Raw genomic sequence first — 19508 nt, forward strand, 5'->3', positions numbered from 1 at the left:
AACGTTATCTCCGGAAATGAGGTGAGGGGTGGCAGTGCTCAACTTTGATTGCTCATTAAAGCTGTTTTACGCTCGGATGGCCTTGGGTGATGTACAGGAGGACTGGCAGAATGCACGTCTAGCGCCCTTGTATAAGGGGAAGGGAGGAGAAAATGAGCGGTCGAACTACAAAGGTTCAAGTGTGTTGAGCACACGTGGTGAAGTGTAGCAGAGTAGTGAGTGAGTGAGAGAGGAACGCACAGGGCAGCCGACGCAGGAGAAACAGTGTGGCTTCAGTAGAGGTAAAGGATTTGTGGATCAGGTGTTTGATCTGAAATTTGTGACAAACTTGGAGAAAGAGATGGATAGTTTTGTGGCATTTGCGATCCGGAGAATTTGTATGATACGCTTGGCATATGCTTTTAAGAAGGGGCTATGAATATATGATGAGGGAGGAAGGATACTTTATGTACTGAGAAGTTTTTCACGGAAGGATATTGAGTGTGTGTGAGTAGGAAAGGAGGAGGGAGGGTGAGTGATTATCTGTGAAGATGGCCTACATCAAGAATGTATGACATTATGGCTGTCTAATCTGTCTATGGACGGGGTGATGAGAGGTGTAAATGCATAGGACGTGGAGAGGAGGTTGGGTTTACAGCTCAGTATGCTGGAGTTCTGGGTGTGCTTAGGAGGCGAGTAATTTCTTGTTGGCAGATGACGCTGGTCTGGTGGCGCTCCCGAAAGTGGTCTCAGAGATTGTGTGTGTGTGTGTGTGTGTGTGTGTGTGTGTGTGTGTGTGTGTGTGCGTGTGAATGAAGATGATAGTGTAAGTTTAGATAAGAAAAATCTGAAGGAATTGGAGTGTTTGAAATACCTGAGAGTGGACATGGCAGTGGATGGAACCACGGAAGCTGTCGTGGGTCACAGGATGGAGGAGGTGGCTAAGGTCTTGGGTGCACCAAGGAGAATGTGGGAAGAAAAGGCAGTAAATATATGCGCCAAGATGTGTGAAGGTAAGGTAGCTCTGGCATCGGACGGTTCCCTCCTTTGGATGCAGAGGACAGAAGCAGAACAGAAACATCATCTCACCGCAGAAAGGATTCAGAAATATGACATTACTGCCATGACCAGGAGAATATTCCCTTGGTCTTGACTACCATCATCGGCATTTCTACTCTAACGAGCCGAGAGAGAGAGAGAGAGAGAGAGAGAGAGAGAGAGAGAGAGAGAGAGAGAGAGAGAGAGAGAGAGACCACTTGACTTCATAGTTCCCTATTCCATTAACTAATTTATTATGAACAATGGACAAGTGACTGAAAGGAATAAAAGATTACGAGAAAAACATTACTCTCTGGAAGATCAATATACATATGAATAGGAGCTAATGACTCAGTTTAATGAATCTAAAAGTCATGCCTGGTGGCAGGATGCAAACACTTACATTTTCTTTTACTAATCATGTAAGAAATATGTTCCTGTCGCAATATCTTTAAAGTCTGTAAGAAAATCTAAGGAGCCGATTTGCGTATTTTAAAGATTGACTGATGCTTCTCCTATAGTTTTGTATAATTACATGAAAAGTCATGCATAAACATACATTTTGCAAATTTCATTCAATGAATATAGAATTTTCACAAGGTAGTTGGGATACTAAAAGAGCTACTCCTAAAAGTAAAGAGTAAACTGCTACATTTTCTTTTATCATTTGAATAAGAAAACTGTCCTTGTTATTGCATTAACTTTAATCTTTTATCAGTTCTTAGTATATGGTTGCTTGTCGTACATATCAATCTAGACTCTACACTTAGACGATGTTAGAATTTGGTAACAAGTGAGCAGAGGTTGATTGGTGAAGACTGTCACACAGGTGGTGCGACACAGGCCTTTTCCTTGGGCGTCCCGTTCTGTGATTCCGGCTGGAGTTCACAGTTCCGAATCACCTTCACAACGGGCGACCAGAAGAGATGACTAGATTATCCAGCAGGCATTTGAAATGATCCCACCTGTTATTATTGAAGGAGACACAACAGTTGTGCATGTTACTGCGGCTTCTGGTCAGGGAGCCATCGTCCATGCAACTCATCCTTGTTGGTGCTCCTTGAAGGATGTGTCGAAGTCGGCGCCAGCTCGATTAAGTCCATGTCCTCCTGGCCCGAGGACATGGAACGTTCTAAGATCTGTTTAATGTGTCGACTTTGGTCAGATTCTGAGCTGCTCTGCGTTTGAGCGGTACTGGCAGGTCTATCTTCATCCTGGGTGACGATGGTGTCTTCTGTCCCTTCTTCCTGGTAGTTCTTGGAGTTTTCTTTGGTGTCGAGTGAACTTCGGCTGTCACTTTGAGCTACTTCCGCGGAGCAATGGCTACTTGCTGAAGGACACTTCCTATCAGAGTGGAGAGCTGTTTAAGTCTGAATCTTGTAACCCAAGAGTGCGGCTAAGCATTCTGCTGAGTTGTCTCCGGTGCTGGTTATAGCTGCTCCACTCTGGGAGGAAGAGAGCTTTTCAGGCACGACTCCGTGTCGTGCTTCAGTGCACAGACCGCACACACCTTGTATGTATATCTGGTCTGATGGTGCCTGAATCACTAGCACTGATAGCATCTGAGCGGCTCAGGAACGTAGGGTGTCGAATTTTCCCCAGATCTTGAGGTCGATGCTGCTCGGTGACGGTCCGTAGTGGGTGATCAAGACCTGCCGTGCGGTGACCGTCTTGTATGACGCTGGGAACATCGTTCTGTTTTAAGAACCTTAGGCTGGTTCTCGAGAGGACCAGAGAAAACTCTTTCAGATACCTGAGGACTAACGACTGGGTGTCTTTCAAGGAAGGGTTCAATTTAGTAAGGGCAACTGCAGTGGAGGTTTTCAGGTACGCATCCAGGGCTGCTGCGAATCCGGAGTCCTTGGGATGGATGACCATCTCTCCTTTGTGGCTGGGTCTCATACTGACTTGTCTTGCGGATTGTCCTTTTCGATCCTCGCTATTGCCGCGCATGTATTCGTGGTTGATATCCTGAACTTGGTCAGGGGTCCTGTAGGGGTAATAGTGAGGTCCGACGGTGGTACTGGTGGTGTTGGCCAGAGCTTTGGAAGCCTCCTGTTGGGTGGAGTTTCCCGAGGTACGGCGGCGTTTATTCCCGACCTAGGTCCAGAAACCATCAACTTCGTCATTGACGGTGGCGTCAGCGGTGGCTGGTTCCTCCTCGGTGCGCTACGTTCCGTCGTCTACTGCGGCGGTAAAGGCGCGGGTTCCGGCCTGGAGGGCTCACGCTCTCCAGACGTGAAAAGAGAAGAGAAACAATCCTAGTTTGGGAGATTTATGAAGATCTCCCCCTAACAATCCCTATCTCCTACGACCCTCAACTGTGGGTGCTCCCGCACGATCACGGGATCCCACAGCGACTCGGTAGGCTGCTGCGACCCCTGATGAGCACACAAACCCACTCTAAGTGAGGTGTACAGCACCAGAGGCGCTTCTGGAGCGAATACAGACCTTACTTCCACCGTAGGATCCAGTAGGCCCCTCCACGACAGCGAGAAATATAAGAAAATGAGTCAGAGACAAAGTGTCCGAAAAATCCCACAGGACCAGGCTTGAATGGCAGAGACCCTCAGCAACAAAAGGGGTTCCAACGGGAGGTCCTGATGCCGTAGGAGAGTCTCTACGTATCAACCCTACCCCTGCTTCCTCAGACGTATCTACTAAACAGCTATGGGTCGACCAGAGTGGACGGTATCTTGGCCCGGATGGGTATGCAAGATGGCCAGGCGAGCTTACTGTTAGCAGGACTAGTAGATACCTGCCTCTGGAGCTGGGATCAGCTGTTAAGCCGGAGAAAGTACTGGAGCTGGAGAGGTGGGAAGTTCTCGACGTGGCGACCGTGACGTGAATGGGGAGCGAACCACCGATTGAGCACAGTAATGAAGCACATCAGGAAATACAGAGTCTTGTGTTAAATTACATTTCTAAATTGTTGATATTATCATTGTTATTATCACTATTATCATTATCATTATCATTACTGTTATCACTAATATTGTATGGCTGGTTTAGTTCTATCGTCATAGGCCTAACCATACCACCGTCACCGGAGGTGAAACATCTACATGCGAGTAACGAACCTTTGAGATTCGAGCGACGACTCGCGAACCCTGAACCCAGACCGAACAAACTCAAGTCGGGGTTCGTGAAGCCGGATCTTTGTTTATGGTCGAGACTTTTATTCTTTCTTTGATCGTATTCCACATTCTTTTCTCTCCCTTACAGCTCATTTATTTCATCTATTTTATCATCTTTCTAATGCATTCATTATTTATTTCATCTACTTTATCATCTTTCTATTGTATTTATCATTTATTTCATCTACGTTATCATCATTCTACGGGTCATATTCCCCCTTCAGATGTAGCTGATGACCATGGAATTACGTACGGAAGAAAGCCAAACGAGGGGCAGTTTGGAAATCACACCCCAGAACCACTCAAAAGCTTTCGGTTGTCAAGAGCAACAGCCCTGAAATGCTCCTCCCATTGACGACCAGACAACAGCAAGACAAAGAGGATACTCAGTAATGAATCTCACACAAAAACAAGAAGGTCAAGTGTAAGAGAAACAACTGGCCGTTGACTCTGTGTTATCACAGGAAAAATGATAACTTCCAACTGTTATCTTTTACGTCTATTGTCCCATGTACCTGTTTACACCAACTGACCTATGTACCTGTTTACACCAACTGACCTATGTACCTGTTTACACCAACTGACCCATGTACCTGTTTACACCAACTGACCCATGTACCTGTTTACACCAACTGACCTGTGTACCTGTTTACACTAGCTGTTTGAAGATAAGTCCGTTCGTCTGTCTGTCTCACACATGAAGATGTGCCCGTCAATTTTACAACTTCTGAGACGTTTCCTAATCCATCTAAGATATTCTGATATATCATCATCATCATCAGCTTTAAATATCCTGAAACGTATCTTCATCAATCTTAAATATTCAAAACTTACCTCCATCAATGCTAAATATTGTGACACATTTCACTGTTTGTGAGGAATTACCTCTGGGGCCTTCCAGCTCTGGGGGCAGTGTAATTTGCATAACATGAATACAAAACACCTTTGATCATTCCTTTAGCGGCCCGCTAGAGAGATAGAGACACCCATTGGGGTCAAGGATCACGGAAATAGCTGATGAGAGATGACACTTCCGAGAGCTGGTGTGTGTGTGTGTGTGTGTGCTGGTCGGGGTGTCCGAATATCATGGTAGGGGCTACGGCGCTTGGCTTCTCACGGTTCAGTTAGTTCAACAGCTTCATTATATTCGATGAATAGGATCACGGTGTTAATGCCTTATGCCCCAGCAGACTGGTACCATATTCAGCTGGTGGGAGGCACAAGAAAGGGCGAGCGCCAGGTGCTTCTGCAAGGCTTCAGAAAACCAGAACAGGTACTCATACCAAGTGGATGTCAAGCATTATTTACATAGGCTACCGTAAGGATGGTCAGCAAGAGAGAAGGAAAAGTCTCTGGGACGTAGTTATATACCGTGGTTCGTCAGCTGGCCACTCTGAACCACCTCAGGGTAGTAGCCATACCTTAACGAGCTGTTCACCTTTCGAAGCGTTCGGTTCCTGCTCCGAACCAGTATTATTCACATGTGGAACTGAGCCGAGCAACCCAGCTAAGCTGTGAGAGGACGAAACAGGTCAATGGAACGTCTTTTGTTTTGCAAAGATTTTCTGTTTCTCCAATATACTATGTCCAGAGATAATCTTGCGTAAAGTCAATGAACGACTTACAAAAATGTGAAACTTGGAGATATTATCGTGATATTCTGTTATTTAGCTTTCCAGCTTTGTACACACAACAAATACATGATGGTAAACACTCTATTTAAACGTTGAGCCGTAATCTTACATTTACATGATTTTACCTACCTATTTCATCATAAGTCCAAAAGAAAATGTTTTAAATCAAAAAGAAGCACATCAAAGACATATACATAATCGATATTCAACAATATTCGTATCCAGTGTGATCTACAGTGTTCTCAGTGTCAAGAAAAGTACATCGTAGAGGAAAAATCTTTCCACAACAGCAAGTCACTTGCACCTTTATTTTTTTTTTTTTTTTTTTTTGCCGCTGTCTCCCGCGTTTGCGAGGTAGCGCAAGGAAACAGACGAAAGAAATGGCCCAACCCACCCCCATACACATGTATATACATACGTCCACACACGCAAATATACATACCTACACAGCTTTCCATGGTTTACCCCAGACGCTTCACCTGCCCCGATTCAATCCACTGACAGCACGTCAACCCCGGTATACCACATCGCTCCAATTCACTCTATTCCTTGCCCTCCTTTCACCCTCCTGCATGTTCAGGCCCCGATCACACAAAATCTTTTTCACTCCATCTTTCCACCTCCAATTTGGTCTCCCTCTTCTCCTCGTTCCCTCCACCTCCGACACATATATCCTCTTGGTCAATCTTTCCTCACTCATTCTCTCCATGTGCCCAAACCATTTCAAAACACCCTCTTCTGCTCTCTCAACCACGCTCTTTTTATTTCCACACATCTCTCTTACCCTTACGTTACTTACTCGATCAAACCACCTCACACCACACATTGTCCTCAAACATCTCATTTCCAGCACATCCATCCTCCTGCGCACAACTCTATCCATAGCCCACGCCTCGCAACCATACAACATTGTTGGAACCACTATTCCTTCAAACATACCCATTTTTGCACCTTTATATTCTCTCATAATTTTCTTCCACATTTTCACCAGGAAAACATAAGTTTCCACTGTCTTTATTTTCCGTATAAATTTATATATAACTGACCGAGTAAACTATCATTATAGACACGAGCCTCATTCAGTATGAGTCTCTTCAACGTCATCATTGCCCTACACTGGTGTGTAGATCGTGTTCGTCAGTAACCTGTGTGTCGCAGCCTGAATGTGTTCGTCCTTGACCAGATGACGTACGTTCCTTTAGCAATAAACTCCAGACTGGCTAGTACGACGAGGATTGCCATACAGCACAACGTAGTTTAGTTAAGCGTTACTAGATTTCATTGATATACTTCAGGAGGCAGAGTGTGACCCAGTGCGTCATCAGGAACTGGACACCTGATGATCTTCTTCCCCACTAGCAGGTGTACATACAAGTCCCACCACGGATCTTGACCTCTGATTACTAATCATGGATAGACTAAGGTCGCAGGAAACATAGAAGTGAAATATGAATAAAATGACTATCAGTGATACACCAACACCGGAGAAGATTACAGTCAAAATACATTCATTAACAACAGAATGAAATTTGCACAGACAACTGGAAGGTCAGCGGCACACAATGAGGCTCCAATCACGGCAGACACCAGCGCCCCCTCGATCGTCCCAACTCTCCACACACTATGACCAGCTTACTCTGTACCGGGGCGTCCTCCTGACCCGGTCCCTCTCCACACACTATGACCAGCTTACTCTGTACCGGGGCGTCCTCCTGACCCGGTCTCTCTCCACAGCGGTCCTGACGAGTGCCTACATCCACTCCTGGATCATCAACAAGCCTGACAGGATGCGTAAGGCCAGGAGAACAGCACCGACACAACGTTAAAAATTCAGATCCAAGATAACAGCTGCACCACTTCAAGCGGCTACTACAACAGGAGGGAGTGGAGCTTGCGTCGTCAACGGAGTCCTCAGTTGTATACGTACTCACCTCCTCCCTGATCCCATGTGTCAATTATGCTTGGAAAACTGAACGTAAGAAAGAGACTATTAGACGAATTAGACAAAACAAAATTCGCGCTTTCAATGGGGTTAGTCCATTTCAACGACTATAGAATTTCTAAGCTTAAGAGATTCTCATATCAACTATTATATCATATCTCTGAATACAACCAGCAACAACCAGGTCGCTTCGAGGCTGTCTGTGATAATGGAGATCAAAAATTGTCTTGGTCACAAGAGAAGATATGATAATATTCTGTTAACAATATCTTCCCTTAGGCTAAAGTAGACGGTGCTGCAGTAGCCTGGTGCATTCCTGTTCTTTCCAAGACGAACATATACACCAGGAATGTCTTTCCTGGGTATAAATGACTGTCCACCATGATAGGAGCCTTTGAGCACACAACACAGGACCACAATTGACCTCATCCGGCACGCACCCGGGAGCAGCGGGCCCGAGAGGGACAAAGAGAGAGACAGAGAAAGTTTATGAAATGAAAGAAAGAAAATAGGAAAGGAAAAGAGAAATAGAGGAATAGAGACTGAGATGAGAAAGGGGAAAGTAAGAGGACAAGAGGGAAGGAAGAAGAGAGGAAACAGAAAGAGCGAGAGAAGGGAAGGAACGAATGTTGCACAGGGGTCCCGGGTTCGATCCTGGCTGTTGGAGGTTTGTATGATATATCTAGAGAGAGAGAGAGAGAGAGAGAGAGAGAGAGAGAGAGAGAGAGAGAGAGAGAGGCCAACCTCAGCATGATACGGTACCAGGAAGAAGAGATACATTAAGTCGGTGGCTGGTAGCCGTAGCGACGGGGCGCATTGGTGAGCTAGGCGGCCGTGGTGTGTGTCTGTGTGTGTGTGTGTGTGTGTGTTACTCAGCTCCTCTGCTGACGGAGGGTAGCACTTATACACCCTCACCAACCCGTCCTGTTTTCTGCTTTGTGTCATCAGTGTTGCTACCTTATCTCCCGGTGGCAAACATGAGGGGAGTACAACGAAGCGACACCAGCGACATTCTGGGAGACAGGTGATGCATCAGGAAGGTGGTGTGGTAGTGTGGTAGGACTGGTACGTGTTGAACAAGGGCGAGCACAACACTAGCATGAGTCCCAGTGGAGCTAACCCGTCAGTAGACAAGCCCAGTGAGGCGCAACTCCTCGACCGGGAAACAGGGCGAGACCAGAGTGAGGGTGGACTGAGGGCCGATAGTGAGGGTGGGCTGAGGGCCGATAGTGAGAGTGGGCTGAGGGCCGATAGTGAGGGAGAGCGCCAGCTGGAGAAGGATGAGGAGCAACAGCAACAACAGCAGCAGGAGGAGGAGAAGCAAGAAGCGCGGCAGGAACCTGCGCCTCCTGATGGTGGCTGGGGTTGGGCGGTGGCCGGTGGAGTCTTCCTTATAGCGGTAAGTCCCACTCAACGTACATATATTAGTAAACACATTTGTCTCGGGATGTCCTCAGGAGCCACAAGATCGTCAGGAAAGTTGTGTATGTGTTCTGAGGATAACGAAGTGTTAGCCAGACTTGTACATAATGTCTCAAGAACAATATAACTAATTACTTGTCTACTTGTTTTATACTGGTTGGCGTTTCGAGCGATTGCTTCTTTCTAAGGGTAGATATAAAATCATGGTTTTCCTGGGCCCAAAGATGAACATTTTAGACAAACTATTCTGGGTACTGAGCAACACACAGCTCAGTTCGATGGAGACGTCAACCAGAAATCAATGAGAATTACCACTCACGCATCTTGAGCCTTCAGAATGACGAGTCGATTCGATTGTTCAGCTCATGGTAACCAAGTGATGGGTAACTTACACACACACACACACACACACACACACACACACACACACACTAGTATGAAATCCATGACTTCTAATCAAGAATAAGTGAGGAAAAATAAGTGTAAACACCGCAAAATAGAAATTAGTAAAGTTGCGGCAGATGTGGGCTAGTTACGGTACGACCACAGAGCACCAGGGAGAGGGGACGCATCGTGATGAAGCAGAAACTCTCCCTGATAACAAGTGAAGAGGTTATGGACGTCGCCAAGATGATAAGGTGGTAAACATCATCAGTGGGTCTTAAAGAAAAGAAAAAAAGAAAATGCGATTAAAGTCTTGAAAACGTAAACGAAGGGTGTAGTGGGGCGTGAGGCAGGGGAGGAGGTACTGGGGCGTGAGGCAGGGGAGGAGATACTGGGGCGTGAGGCAGGGGAGGAGATACTGGGGCGTGAGGCAGGGAAGTAGATGTTTGAAGCGAAAGAAAGGTGATAACAAATGATGTGTTTCAGGTCAGAGTTCAGAGATCAGGCTGATAATGGCGCACGTCCCAGTACACGTCAAAGAAGCTCAGCTGCTGACAGGAAGCACCAAGTCAGTGACTGTGTTTGAGACGCATAGGTAAAAATGCCGAGGATTTCCCGGAGACGTTTTATTTAAGGGACGACCATAATCTCCCGGCGACACTTTGCTTAAGGGACATAATGAATGAACCATATTTGTGATGAGGTAACAGGAGGATTAAGGGTTGTCTTCGAGCAATGAATTATCACTGGTGAGGACTGTAGCAAACCGGTCGACAAGGTGAGGTTGCCAGTGCCATAGACGTACTCACGTCGCCACCACTCGACCCGCAGTGGACACTGACTAGTTACCAAGAAATGACACGACGAACCTGTGCAGCTTTCTGTATACGTAACATGGAAAACAGTTCTGGCCACAGTGTGTGGTAGAAAGGTGATGCGTCGCTTTTATGGCCAACAGGGAAGTCTTCCTATCTATCTATTCATCTATCTATCTACAGAACTGCTCAGCTACCTTTTTTCATCATTCTTTCAAATGCCTCTTTTACACCCGTACATACGCTTCCTTCTCTATAACAATCCCTGCTACTTATCTAAGTGCATGTATCTGTTATACACATCCTCTTCCCTCTCAAACCCTACTGTATCCTTCGCCTACAAAGGATTCACTGCTCTTTTAAACACGATCCCTCACGAAACCTACCATAGCACTTATGTCTACATGGAACTATAGGATTAGGTACACGAGGAGTGTAGAGAGGTCTGAAATAGATGGAGGGAATCCTGGAAGGACCATTTTCATAAACAGCGGGAAATGTGGTGAGTACAAAGGGCCAGGTCGATACTGTTCGTAAGATCCGTTGTTCAAAGATCCATGATTTCTTTAGAGTATCCATCCCTATGCTGGGGAGAGATGAAGGTCCGTATCATTGTTGCAGCTGGTGGTGCCGATGCTGTCTCCCTCCTTTGGCATTCTGTTCTCCAGTCAACTGCTGGACTGGCACACTTCCTCCACCGCCGTCGCCGTCATCTTCAACGCCTTCATGGTCGTGTGGAAGTTGACGGGCGTCGTCGTGGGTGCCCTATCGCGGGAATTCGGGTTCCGGCGGGTGGCCATGATGGGGACGCTGCTCACCTCCGTCTGCCTCACCCTTAGCGCCTTCGCCACCTCACCCGAGCTCCTGTTCATCTTCTTCTCCCTCGGCTGTGGTCAGTTATACCAGGATCTGTATGCCATTTCTATGCCAATACTGTAACATGCAGAGAGACTGTATTCCCGAGTTCCTTACCCATCCAAAATGATGCACAGACGGATACATTTTGCTACTGTTTACATACCAGTTCGTCTCTACTTTCGTCCCAGATCTCGTGAGGATGGTAGCTTAAGTGGGACTGCTGTGATCTGTATGAAATGTACTTCTCTTCTGTCTCACAACTGTCGAAAAATTGATCAAATTTTCAGAACAGTTTAATTCTTGAATAGTCCACGATCAAACTGCCCACCTTTACTGCAGTGTGAACCACTAAATCACCGTCTTGAATGACTGGAACTTCATTAAGCTTCATGGCAGTTCTGAGTGACTGGTAGTGCGTCTAATCCTCATTGAACGTCCTCTCAGTAAGAAATGCTCTTCCCTGCCTCTTTTTTTTTTTAACTCCCACTCTGCTCTGCAAGTCTTAGAAGAAAGCCAGAATATACTTCGTGATCCCTCACCTCATCTGGTCTGGCACGGATGGGCTATGTGCACAATGTTAAGACTGAAAGAAAATTACTCTGACTTCTTAATGTTCCTCAAGTTAAGAGAGATACGTATGTATATACCCCTATTTTATCATTGATTTTAATCCTTAACACAGGAGTCAATCTGACTTATGTCTCAGTTCGTTGCTTCTCAAAGATAGCTAATTCAGCCTCTCTGGTTCATAGCTAACGTCCACATTGCCTCTACAGGTCTGGGCACTGGTCTCTCCTGCGTGGGCTACCTGATCCTCGCGCAGTACTTCAGGAGGCGCCGTGGGCTGGCCAACACGTGCTTGATGGCGGGGGCGGCGCTCGGCTACTTCCTGAGCCCTTTGCTTATCCGTGTTCTGCAGGTCGAGTACGGCTGCAGGGGCGCCACCATCATCATCGGCGCCATCGTTCTTCACGGCTTCGTCGGCGCCACCTTCTTCCACCCGGTGGAGTGGCACATGAGGCACCCTCGAGTGAGGAAACCCACAGGCGACCTTGAAGTTGTCTCTTCGCTCCTGCCGCAGACGAAGGTCAGGGAGAGCAGCTGTGCTTGTACCATTACACGGCTGGAGGAGCACTCGTGGTCAGCGATGGCCGAGGACCAGACGCGTTTCCAGCCAATACCCGGCTGTCAGCAGACGATGCAGTATCCACAGACTTTGGAAAATTCTACTAAATCATTTCAGTCCAGGTCTGACCAACACCTGGCCTGTAGGACACCTGCTGCCTCCCTGGCTCATGCCTGCAGTAGTGACATAAGGACATCCTCACCTTTTTCGGAGAGAGGGACATGTTCTTACACCTTGTGGTCCACCATAAAACGAGTCTTTCGCGCCATCTTGAAGGACATGCGAATACTGAAGCATCCCTCTTCCTTGATAATCGCACTAGGCTCAACTTTTATCGTTAATGGAGAAGCAAGTTTCATAGTGATGGTGCCGTTCGCCATACAGGCGGAGGGACACTCCCTGCAGACTGCCGCTTGGTGCACCTCGGTGGCGGGTATCTGCAGCTTCCTCACCAGGCTGTGTGTGTCCGCTCTCTCTGACTTCCCGTGGTTCAACATGCGGCTCTCCTACATGGCCGGCATCGCTACCATGGCCATATCAGTCATAGGTAAGTCTGATTCTACACACACAGTACTCGAAGGTCTAGATAATCCACTAGTGGTCTCGTCTTGTGAACCTCTGTACATTTGAGGAGTTCATGTGTTGTTGCTCTGTGATAACGGAACTTGAGGTATTGTACATCTGCTAACTTGATGATCCTTCAGCAGTCAATATCCTTAATTGATATTTGGTTATGGGTCGAGCTGGAAGGTTCAGGGTTATTCAACCTACATCTGACTAATGCAGTAAAGATGTTTATTGCCAACAGGTACTCACTTGATAAGGAAAACTGAACCAAGGATTATTTGTACTAATCACCTACATGGCCAGGGTTTCTATAAATCTGAGTGTAGACATAAAGCTAAGAGCTTCTTCCCTTCATTAGCTTTGGTATCCCAGAGAATTTCTTCCTCCTGTGAATGCAGTTACTCATTAACTTGATCCATTTTTTATAATGATAATAATAATAATGATGATAATGATAATGATAATGATAATGATAATGATGAAAATAATAATAGTAATAATAATAATGATAATAATAATGATAATAATAATAATAATAATAATAATAATAATAATAATAATGATAATAATAATAGTAATAATAGTAATAATAATAATAATAATAATAATAATAATAATGATCATTTTCAATTTAAGTTTCTTCAGCGTTTCCTGCCTCAGTGAGGTATAGCAGGAACAGGAATGCAGGGACTGACCTTGCAGGACAAGTGGTTGCTTGGTTCCTTCCTCTGATCATAATTCCAAGGAAGAATTTCTAGCCCCCCGCCCGTCTTAGTCGCCCTCTGCCACACACCGGAGATACGTGGGTAGTATTCTTCCTCCCCCATCCCCAGGGGAAGGGAGAATGACTCTGTTTACATTTACGTATCTATTCCCGTTTTCACCTCAGTGGGGCAGACTAACCTAGTGTTGTCAGCGTTCACCCTGCAGACGGATGTGGCGTGGCAGGCGGGCATGGTGGGCGTGTGGGGGTGCGCCGTGGGCGTGTTCTACGGCCTCAACAACCTCCTCATGACAAGGATCGTTAGCCTCCGCAACCTCACCTCCATGTACGGCGCCAAGAACCTTATGGGAGCGCTCGGCTTCTTCTCAATTGGTCCTCTCATTGGTCAGTGGTAGTTAACATGTTCGGTCAATTAGGAGTCATGAAGAGCGTATGTGTGTCTGTAATACATGATGATAGGTCATCAAGGTTCCCCCTCAGCAATATGAACGTTGCCTCAGCACTATAAGGTTACTGAGGCCATCTATGATATTTTTTTGTATCTATCTTTACGTTTTAACATCTTTGTTTATAGATTTTCATCGTTTGACAAAAATTTCTATACCAACTACATGACTTCCATTGGAAGAGAATACATCTGTGTAACAGAAAATGTCGTCCACTTCTTCTATCCTGCAGACATCACGGAACACATCTAGAAAAATTACGTTGTTTTTACATTTTATGACTGAAATTGACGGTTCACTCCTGGCTAGGAACTAACACCAGTATTATCCTGGTCATTTTCCTGTCTGGGTTAAAGATGGAAAGATTCTCATGATTACAAAAACTGTTTTCCTGTGCAATATATTACTAGAATAAACCTTAGTTCGGTGTCACATCAGCTGTTGCTGGAAAGCAGTAACTTCAGTGGTCAGGAACTGCGAACCTCACAGTTCCACGTCTCACAGTCCCCCAGGATACACGCCCTTGACGAGGGTCGAACTTCTAATACTGGGGCTGATATAGACTCAGAACCTGCGACACCCTGACTGAACGAACCACGACCCGTCTAATAATAGGTAACAAGACCTTCCGTAGTTCCTCTAATAATTTATGGTAGCCCCTCACGTGTACCTAGTCTTGATCAGTGCTAGTTAATGGGAAAATCCTTTACATGTGTGGCGAGAGGGACGAGTTGTCATATAGACGTGAGGAATTATGTCACCTACGAACCAACAACACACCTCTTGCTATGTGATCCGTATTCTTCTGGTCCTCCGCAGTCATCAGTATGTAAGCCAGACCAGAATCCTTCGTCTTTGTTCCACAAGCCAACATCCTCTCGTGCGTGCCGGACGATTCCAGTGTGTATTTCATGATCTGATTCCTAAAGTGCGTAATTGATGATGAAAATAGATTCTTTTTCTTCATAATTTACAACATAATTACAGTTGTGTACAAGTTGTCATTCTTCGGCAGGTGTGATCCGTGACGTGAGTGGCAGCTACGCCATCAGTATGTGGGTGTTGTCCGGCATCATCCTCACCAGCTTCATCCTGTGGCTCTTCATGCCCTCCGCCCAGGCCTACGACCAGCGCAGGAGAGCCAAGGAAGCCCAGACGAGAGATAGTTTCCGTGCATCTTAAGACAGGAGGAAGCAGCAAACTTCATAGTACGTTAAACATTCGAAACAAACTTAAGGATGTACTTCATTTCAAGTAGAAGTTCTGCGTAGCAATTCTCACGCTGGCTACAGACAGGAAGAAAAAAAAAAAAAAACTGGGAAAAATAGTTCGACCCCAAATGCTTCATCGGTGGGTGAGACGATCTGTTCCTTATACACACCTGACCAAGAACTATCTCACAGTTAAGGAAGCGAGAGCTAACTTAACCTTGTCCTCCCTAACTTCAACCGCTCACCTGGATTCTAACACTCTCAAATTTGACGTTATTTCTTTCCCGTTTTCTAATCAGATGCCAATCACATAAGCCTGTTAAGAGAAATGACGGGAGTAATAACAGAAGGAGAGACTTCGTCTATCTCAAAGACTACCTTGATGTCTCCCGTTATGACGGTCAGGTGGCCCCCTACTGCCTGAAGAACTGTTGCTTGCGGTTCACTAATTTGTTTCATCCTGCAACTAGTTAGTTCAGGTGCTATGAAATTTTTCAGACATGTCTGTGTTACGTGAACCTGAACGATACGTTATCTTACAGATTGGCCTTCCGTTTAGAAGGCGCTGTTTGCACTATTCGTGGAGCATCACAGGAAAGTCTGAGAGATGGACAGAGGACCTGCCATGGTGACGGCTCCTGCTGGAGACGACCACGATCGGGCGAGTCCGGAACACCACCGTGGCTTCCTCCACAGAGAGGGAAATGGTGAGGCTTCGTTGTTTACAAATGCGAGTCTTCAGCATTCTTAGCGACGGTGGGTCTTCCCCCGCCTTACCCTGGTGGCCACAGACACATCCCCCGGGTCAAGTATTAAGCTCTGGTGTTGCAACACACTACGTTTGTATATCTTGATGCTAAGATGAGGGACTGAAGCCTCAAGCATTATGAATTAAATCCTTTATAATGATGTATATAGAATACAAGTGTTGTAACACATGGAACTGTCTACAGACGCCAAGCTACAGCCAGTGGAACATTCAAACGGTTTTCAACTGTTCTGGAATTGTTTGTTAGAGATAAGATAATTATCGAATAAATTTACTTTTCTTGAACTTATTATGTGGTGCAGCTGCTCCTAATGGAAGTCTATAGTGCAGCTGACCCTTCTTACGGCAGCTGCCCCATCCCGAGGCAGCTGTATGTGTGAGAAGAGCCCTTTGGAGAGATTAAGAGGAATGAACTAAGATAAAGGAAATGAAATTTTAGCAGAAAGAGTCGAAGCTTAACTCACGTTGCTGAAACTGGTGTCGATACATTTTTTTGAATCCAGCAGAAACGTGTTTATTAACAGAGGTCAACAAAAGTTTGTCTTCCACAAATCTATCTTTTCAAACTACAACATGTTCAGGTTAGACTGGCCTCCACAACCAACTTCTGTCAAGTACTATATACTTCTGTTCATGAATATCAATCACCTTATCACTCTTTCCATACACATCATCTTCTTTTTGGCTTAATGTATCACTCACTCAAACTTCGAAACAAGAGATGGTGGGAGATTAAAAGATTTAAGGCTCTACTACCAGCACACGGCGTCACACCTCCAAAGTTAACAAAGAAAACGTACACACCTTGGAACCATAGAAAATGGCAATATGAGACCTTATAACTACGATAATGTCATATTGCAGACTGACCATGATATAGTAAACCAATGTGTTTGTCTTTTATCTTTTTGGCAATAATAGAAATCATCTTTTGTTGGATGGCTCGGCCTGCGAGATGTTTCTATTGCATGTCATGATATGAAGGACACAAAACGTCAAATGTTTTGACTTAAAGATGACGCTGTGCTGAAGAATTTTCATAGATAACCCCTGTATTAGAATTGGGGATTTTTATAGTTTTTTGAACTGGTGGTGTCGTGTTCATCGTGCCATTTAAACACACAGGAGCTTCCTTGAAAGCTTTCGTACAGCTGACCTCCTCCACACATTCGAGATTCGAAGAAAAAAAATAGAAAAGAAATAACAAAACTTAATACAGGTAAAGGAATATGTCTGCGTGTTAGACAAACTTGTGGAAGTGACAAGACTTCTCACACGTGGACATAAGTATGAAGAGAATGAATGTGTCATAAACAGACGCACACAAATGCTTCAGTATGAATGGACAGATGAAGATGGACGTGTGAGTAAGTAATGTAAGGCAGGAAAATGGAAAACAAAGTGTATTCCTGAAGGATATTTGAGGGGAATATATATATATATATATATATATATATATATATATATATATATATATATATATATATATATATATATATATATATATATATATATATATATATATATATATATACATATATATATTCTTCTTTTTATTCTGCTTTGTCGCTGTCTCCCGCGTTAGCGAGGTAGCGCAAAGAAACAGACTTTATATATATATATATATATATATATATATATATATATATATATATATATATATATATATATATATATATATATAAAACTTGCTATATACACTGGATATGGTTCTATGAACACATAATGAATGACAGCCAGAAGTAATAACAGGTTATGGTAGATCAAAACACAGGCTGAGAAAAATGCAAAATTTTATTTGTCGAAAAGTTTAGTATAAAAAAATAATAATGTCTTTTACAAAGTTATGGCACACAACGTTAGATAAGTTAGTGTTTTTATACCCATCCGCAACCACACACTAAAGTATATGCAAACGGGAACAGCAAAACAGAACAAGTTACAAGCATATATATATATATATATATATATATATATATATATATATATATATATATATATATATATATATATATATATATATATATATATATTTAATGGAATGCTGGGAATATTCCTTTATGATAATAGACAGTTATGAAACAAGTAAGTAATGGCGATTTTAGGCTATTTGACAACAGTAAACAAGAGTTCAGAGAAGAACAATATACTTGAAACATGATAATGATAGTGACTGACTTATGTATTAATCACTACCTTAAATAAAGCTGGCTGTTAAAACAAAAGGAAATGGAAGAACAAATACAGAGAAGAGGGAAAAGACTTAACCTTCAGTAGGTCAGCTGAGGAATTTGATGACAATAATTTGAGAAAAAAAAAATTAAAATTATTATCCTAATTTTTTTAACTAGTTCATGAGCAAATAAACTTTGACAATCCTTTACTAAAGAGTTCTTGAGCTGATCCGGTACACGATTCCGGCTGGTGAACCTGAGAATCTGGAGATGAGTGGATGTATGTCATCACCTTCCCCCAACACCTTAGGGAAAATATTCACATGTTTGCGTACATTCTCAAAGTTATATTCCCAAAAGTAATGCTCTAAAATATCCAGTATCAGTACACAGTTTGAGCAAGTCTTATAACCTTTGTTACCAGCATAACAAAATAACGGTCAATACCAGTGTTAGTATGGCAAATATGTCTAAAGCTCCATAGTCTAATTATTTAAGAGAATCCTCATAAATACATAGCACAAAATTCTCTCCATTACAGTACCCACTTCCCCTCTCCTTAACAAAACACATAGGGGGAGTTGAAACACAGAGAATATAATAACGAGACATACATATATATATATACAGATTATGCATAAAAAAAAATTCACCACAGACATGTGGCAGATGGAATGGCATGAATGATACAACATAAGTTAAGGAATTCTTGAGAAAATGAAATGTTAGAGTCAGCCATTGGTATCGCCAGTGGGAGATACATTGTAAGACCGACTAATATCTTTATCTAAGCTACAATTGAGTCAGGGGAGAAAGCAACAATCCTATCACTCAACATCCAGTCATTTCCTTGAGTTAAACTGAAACTATTTACCTTTTACAATATTCTTGGAACCAAGAACAAAAAATTGTTTTCCCATGATAACTAAACAGGTTATTTTTTCCTCGTGTGATTACTGCTCGAAAGAGACAACTAAAGACTTGGACAGAAGCCATCAAGATGGTATACGTCAACTGAGCGCCGAGGCATCATTCATGACCAGAACACAAGGACTTGCTTAACCCCATCTATCGGTTCGAATCTCTGAATTACATTAAAAGAAAATATAAAGAATTCTGTGTTCACAAAAGAGAACATGCATGTTTTAATCAGTAGAATATATTTGATTGAGAATTTGATTATCAACCATACCCAATATGACAGGATAACACGTTGAAAACTGCTTTTGTGATCACAGTTAAAAAGTGAGACAAAACTTAACTAGCCAACTTTTGCCTTAAT

General features: G+C 43.9%; 1 protein-coding gene across 2 annotated transcripts; it reads left to right on the forward strand.

Annotated features, from left to right (window-relative positions):
* Positions 1–8499: 8499 nt before the first annotated feature.
* LOC139750439 (monocarboxylate transporter 14-like) lies at positions 8500–17449 on the forward strand. Of its 2 annotated transcripts, XM_071665243.1 has the most exons (6): positions 8500–9129; positions 10973–11243; positions 11986–12882; positions 13819–14010; positions 15088–15280; positions 15826–17449. In XM_071665243.1, exons 1-5 carry the CDS (start codon positions 8830–8832, stop codon positions 15252–15254), a joined length of 1827 nt encoding a protein of 608 aa, XP_071521344.1. In that variant the 5' UTR covers positions 8500–8829; the 3' UTR covers positions 15255–15280; positions 15826–17449. The 2 variants fall into 2 exon arrangements, with proteins under 2 accessions (XP_071521344.1, XP_071521343.1); XM_071665242.1 differs by having other exon boundaries at positions 15088–17446.
* The last annotated feature ends 2059 nt before the right edge of the window (positions 17450–19508 follow it).

The sequence above is a fragment of the Panulirus ornatus genome, chromosome 9, assembly GCF_036320965.1.
Source record: "Panulirus ornatus isolate Po-2019 chromosome 9, ASM3632096v1, whole genome shotgun sequence".
In the NCBI taxonomy this organism is placed as follows: domain Eukaryota; kingdom Metazoa; phylum Arthropoda; class Malacostraca; order Decapoda; family Palinuridae; genus Panulirus; species Panulirus ornatus.

Coding starts and splice junctions, on each gene's coding strand:
- LOC139750439 (XM_071665243.1), top strand. CDS start 8,830: ATGAGTCCCAGTGGAGCTAACCCGTCAGTAGACAAGCCCAGTGAGGCG. Junction 9,130..10,972: donor GTGGAGTCTTCCTTATAGCG/GTAAGTCCCACT, acceptor TCATTGTTGCAG/CTGGTGGTGCCGATGCTGTC. Junction 12,883..13,818: donor CATGGCCATATCAGTCATAG/GTAAGTCTGATT, acceptor TAGTGTTGTCAG/CGTTCACCCTGCAGACGGAT.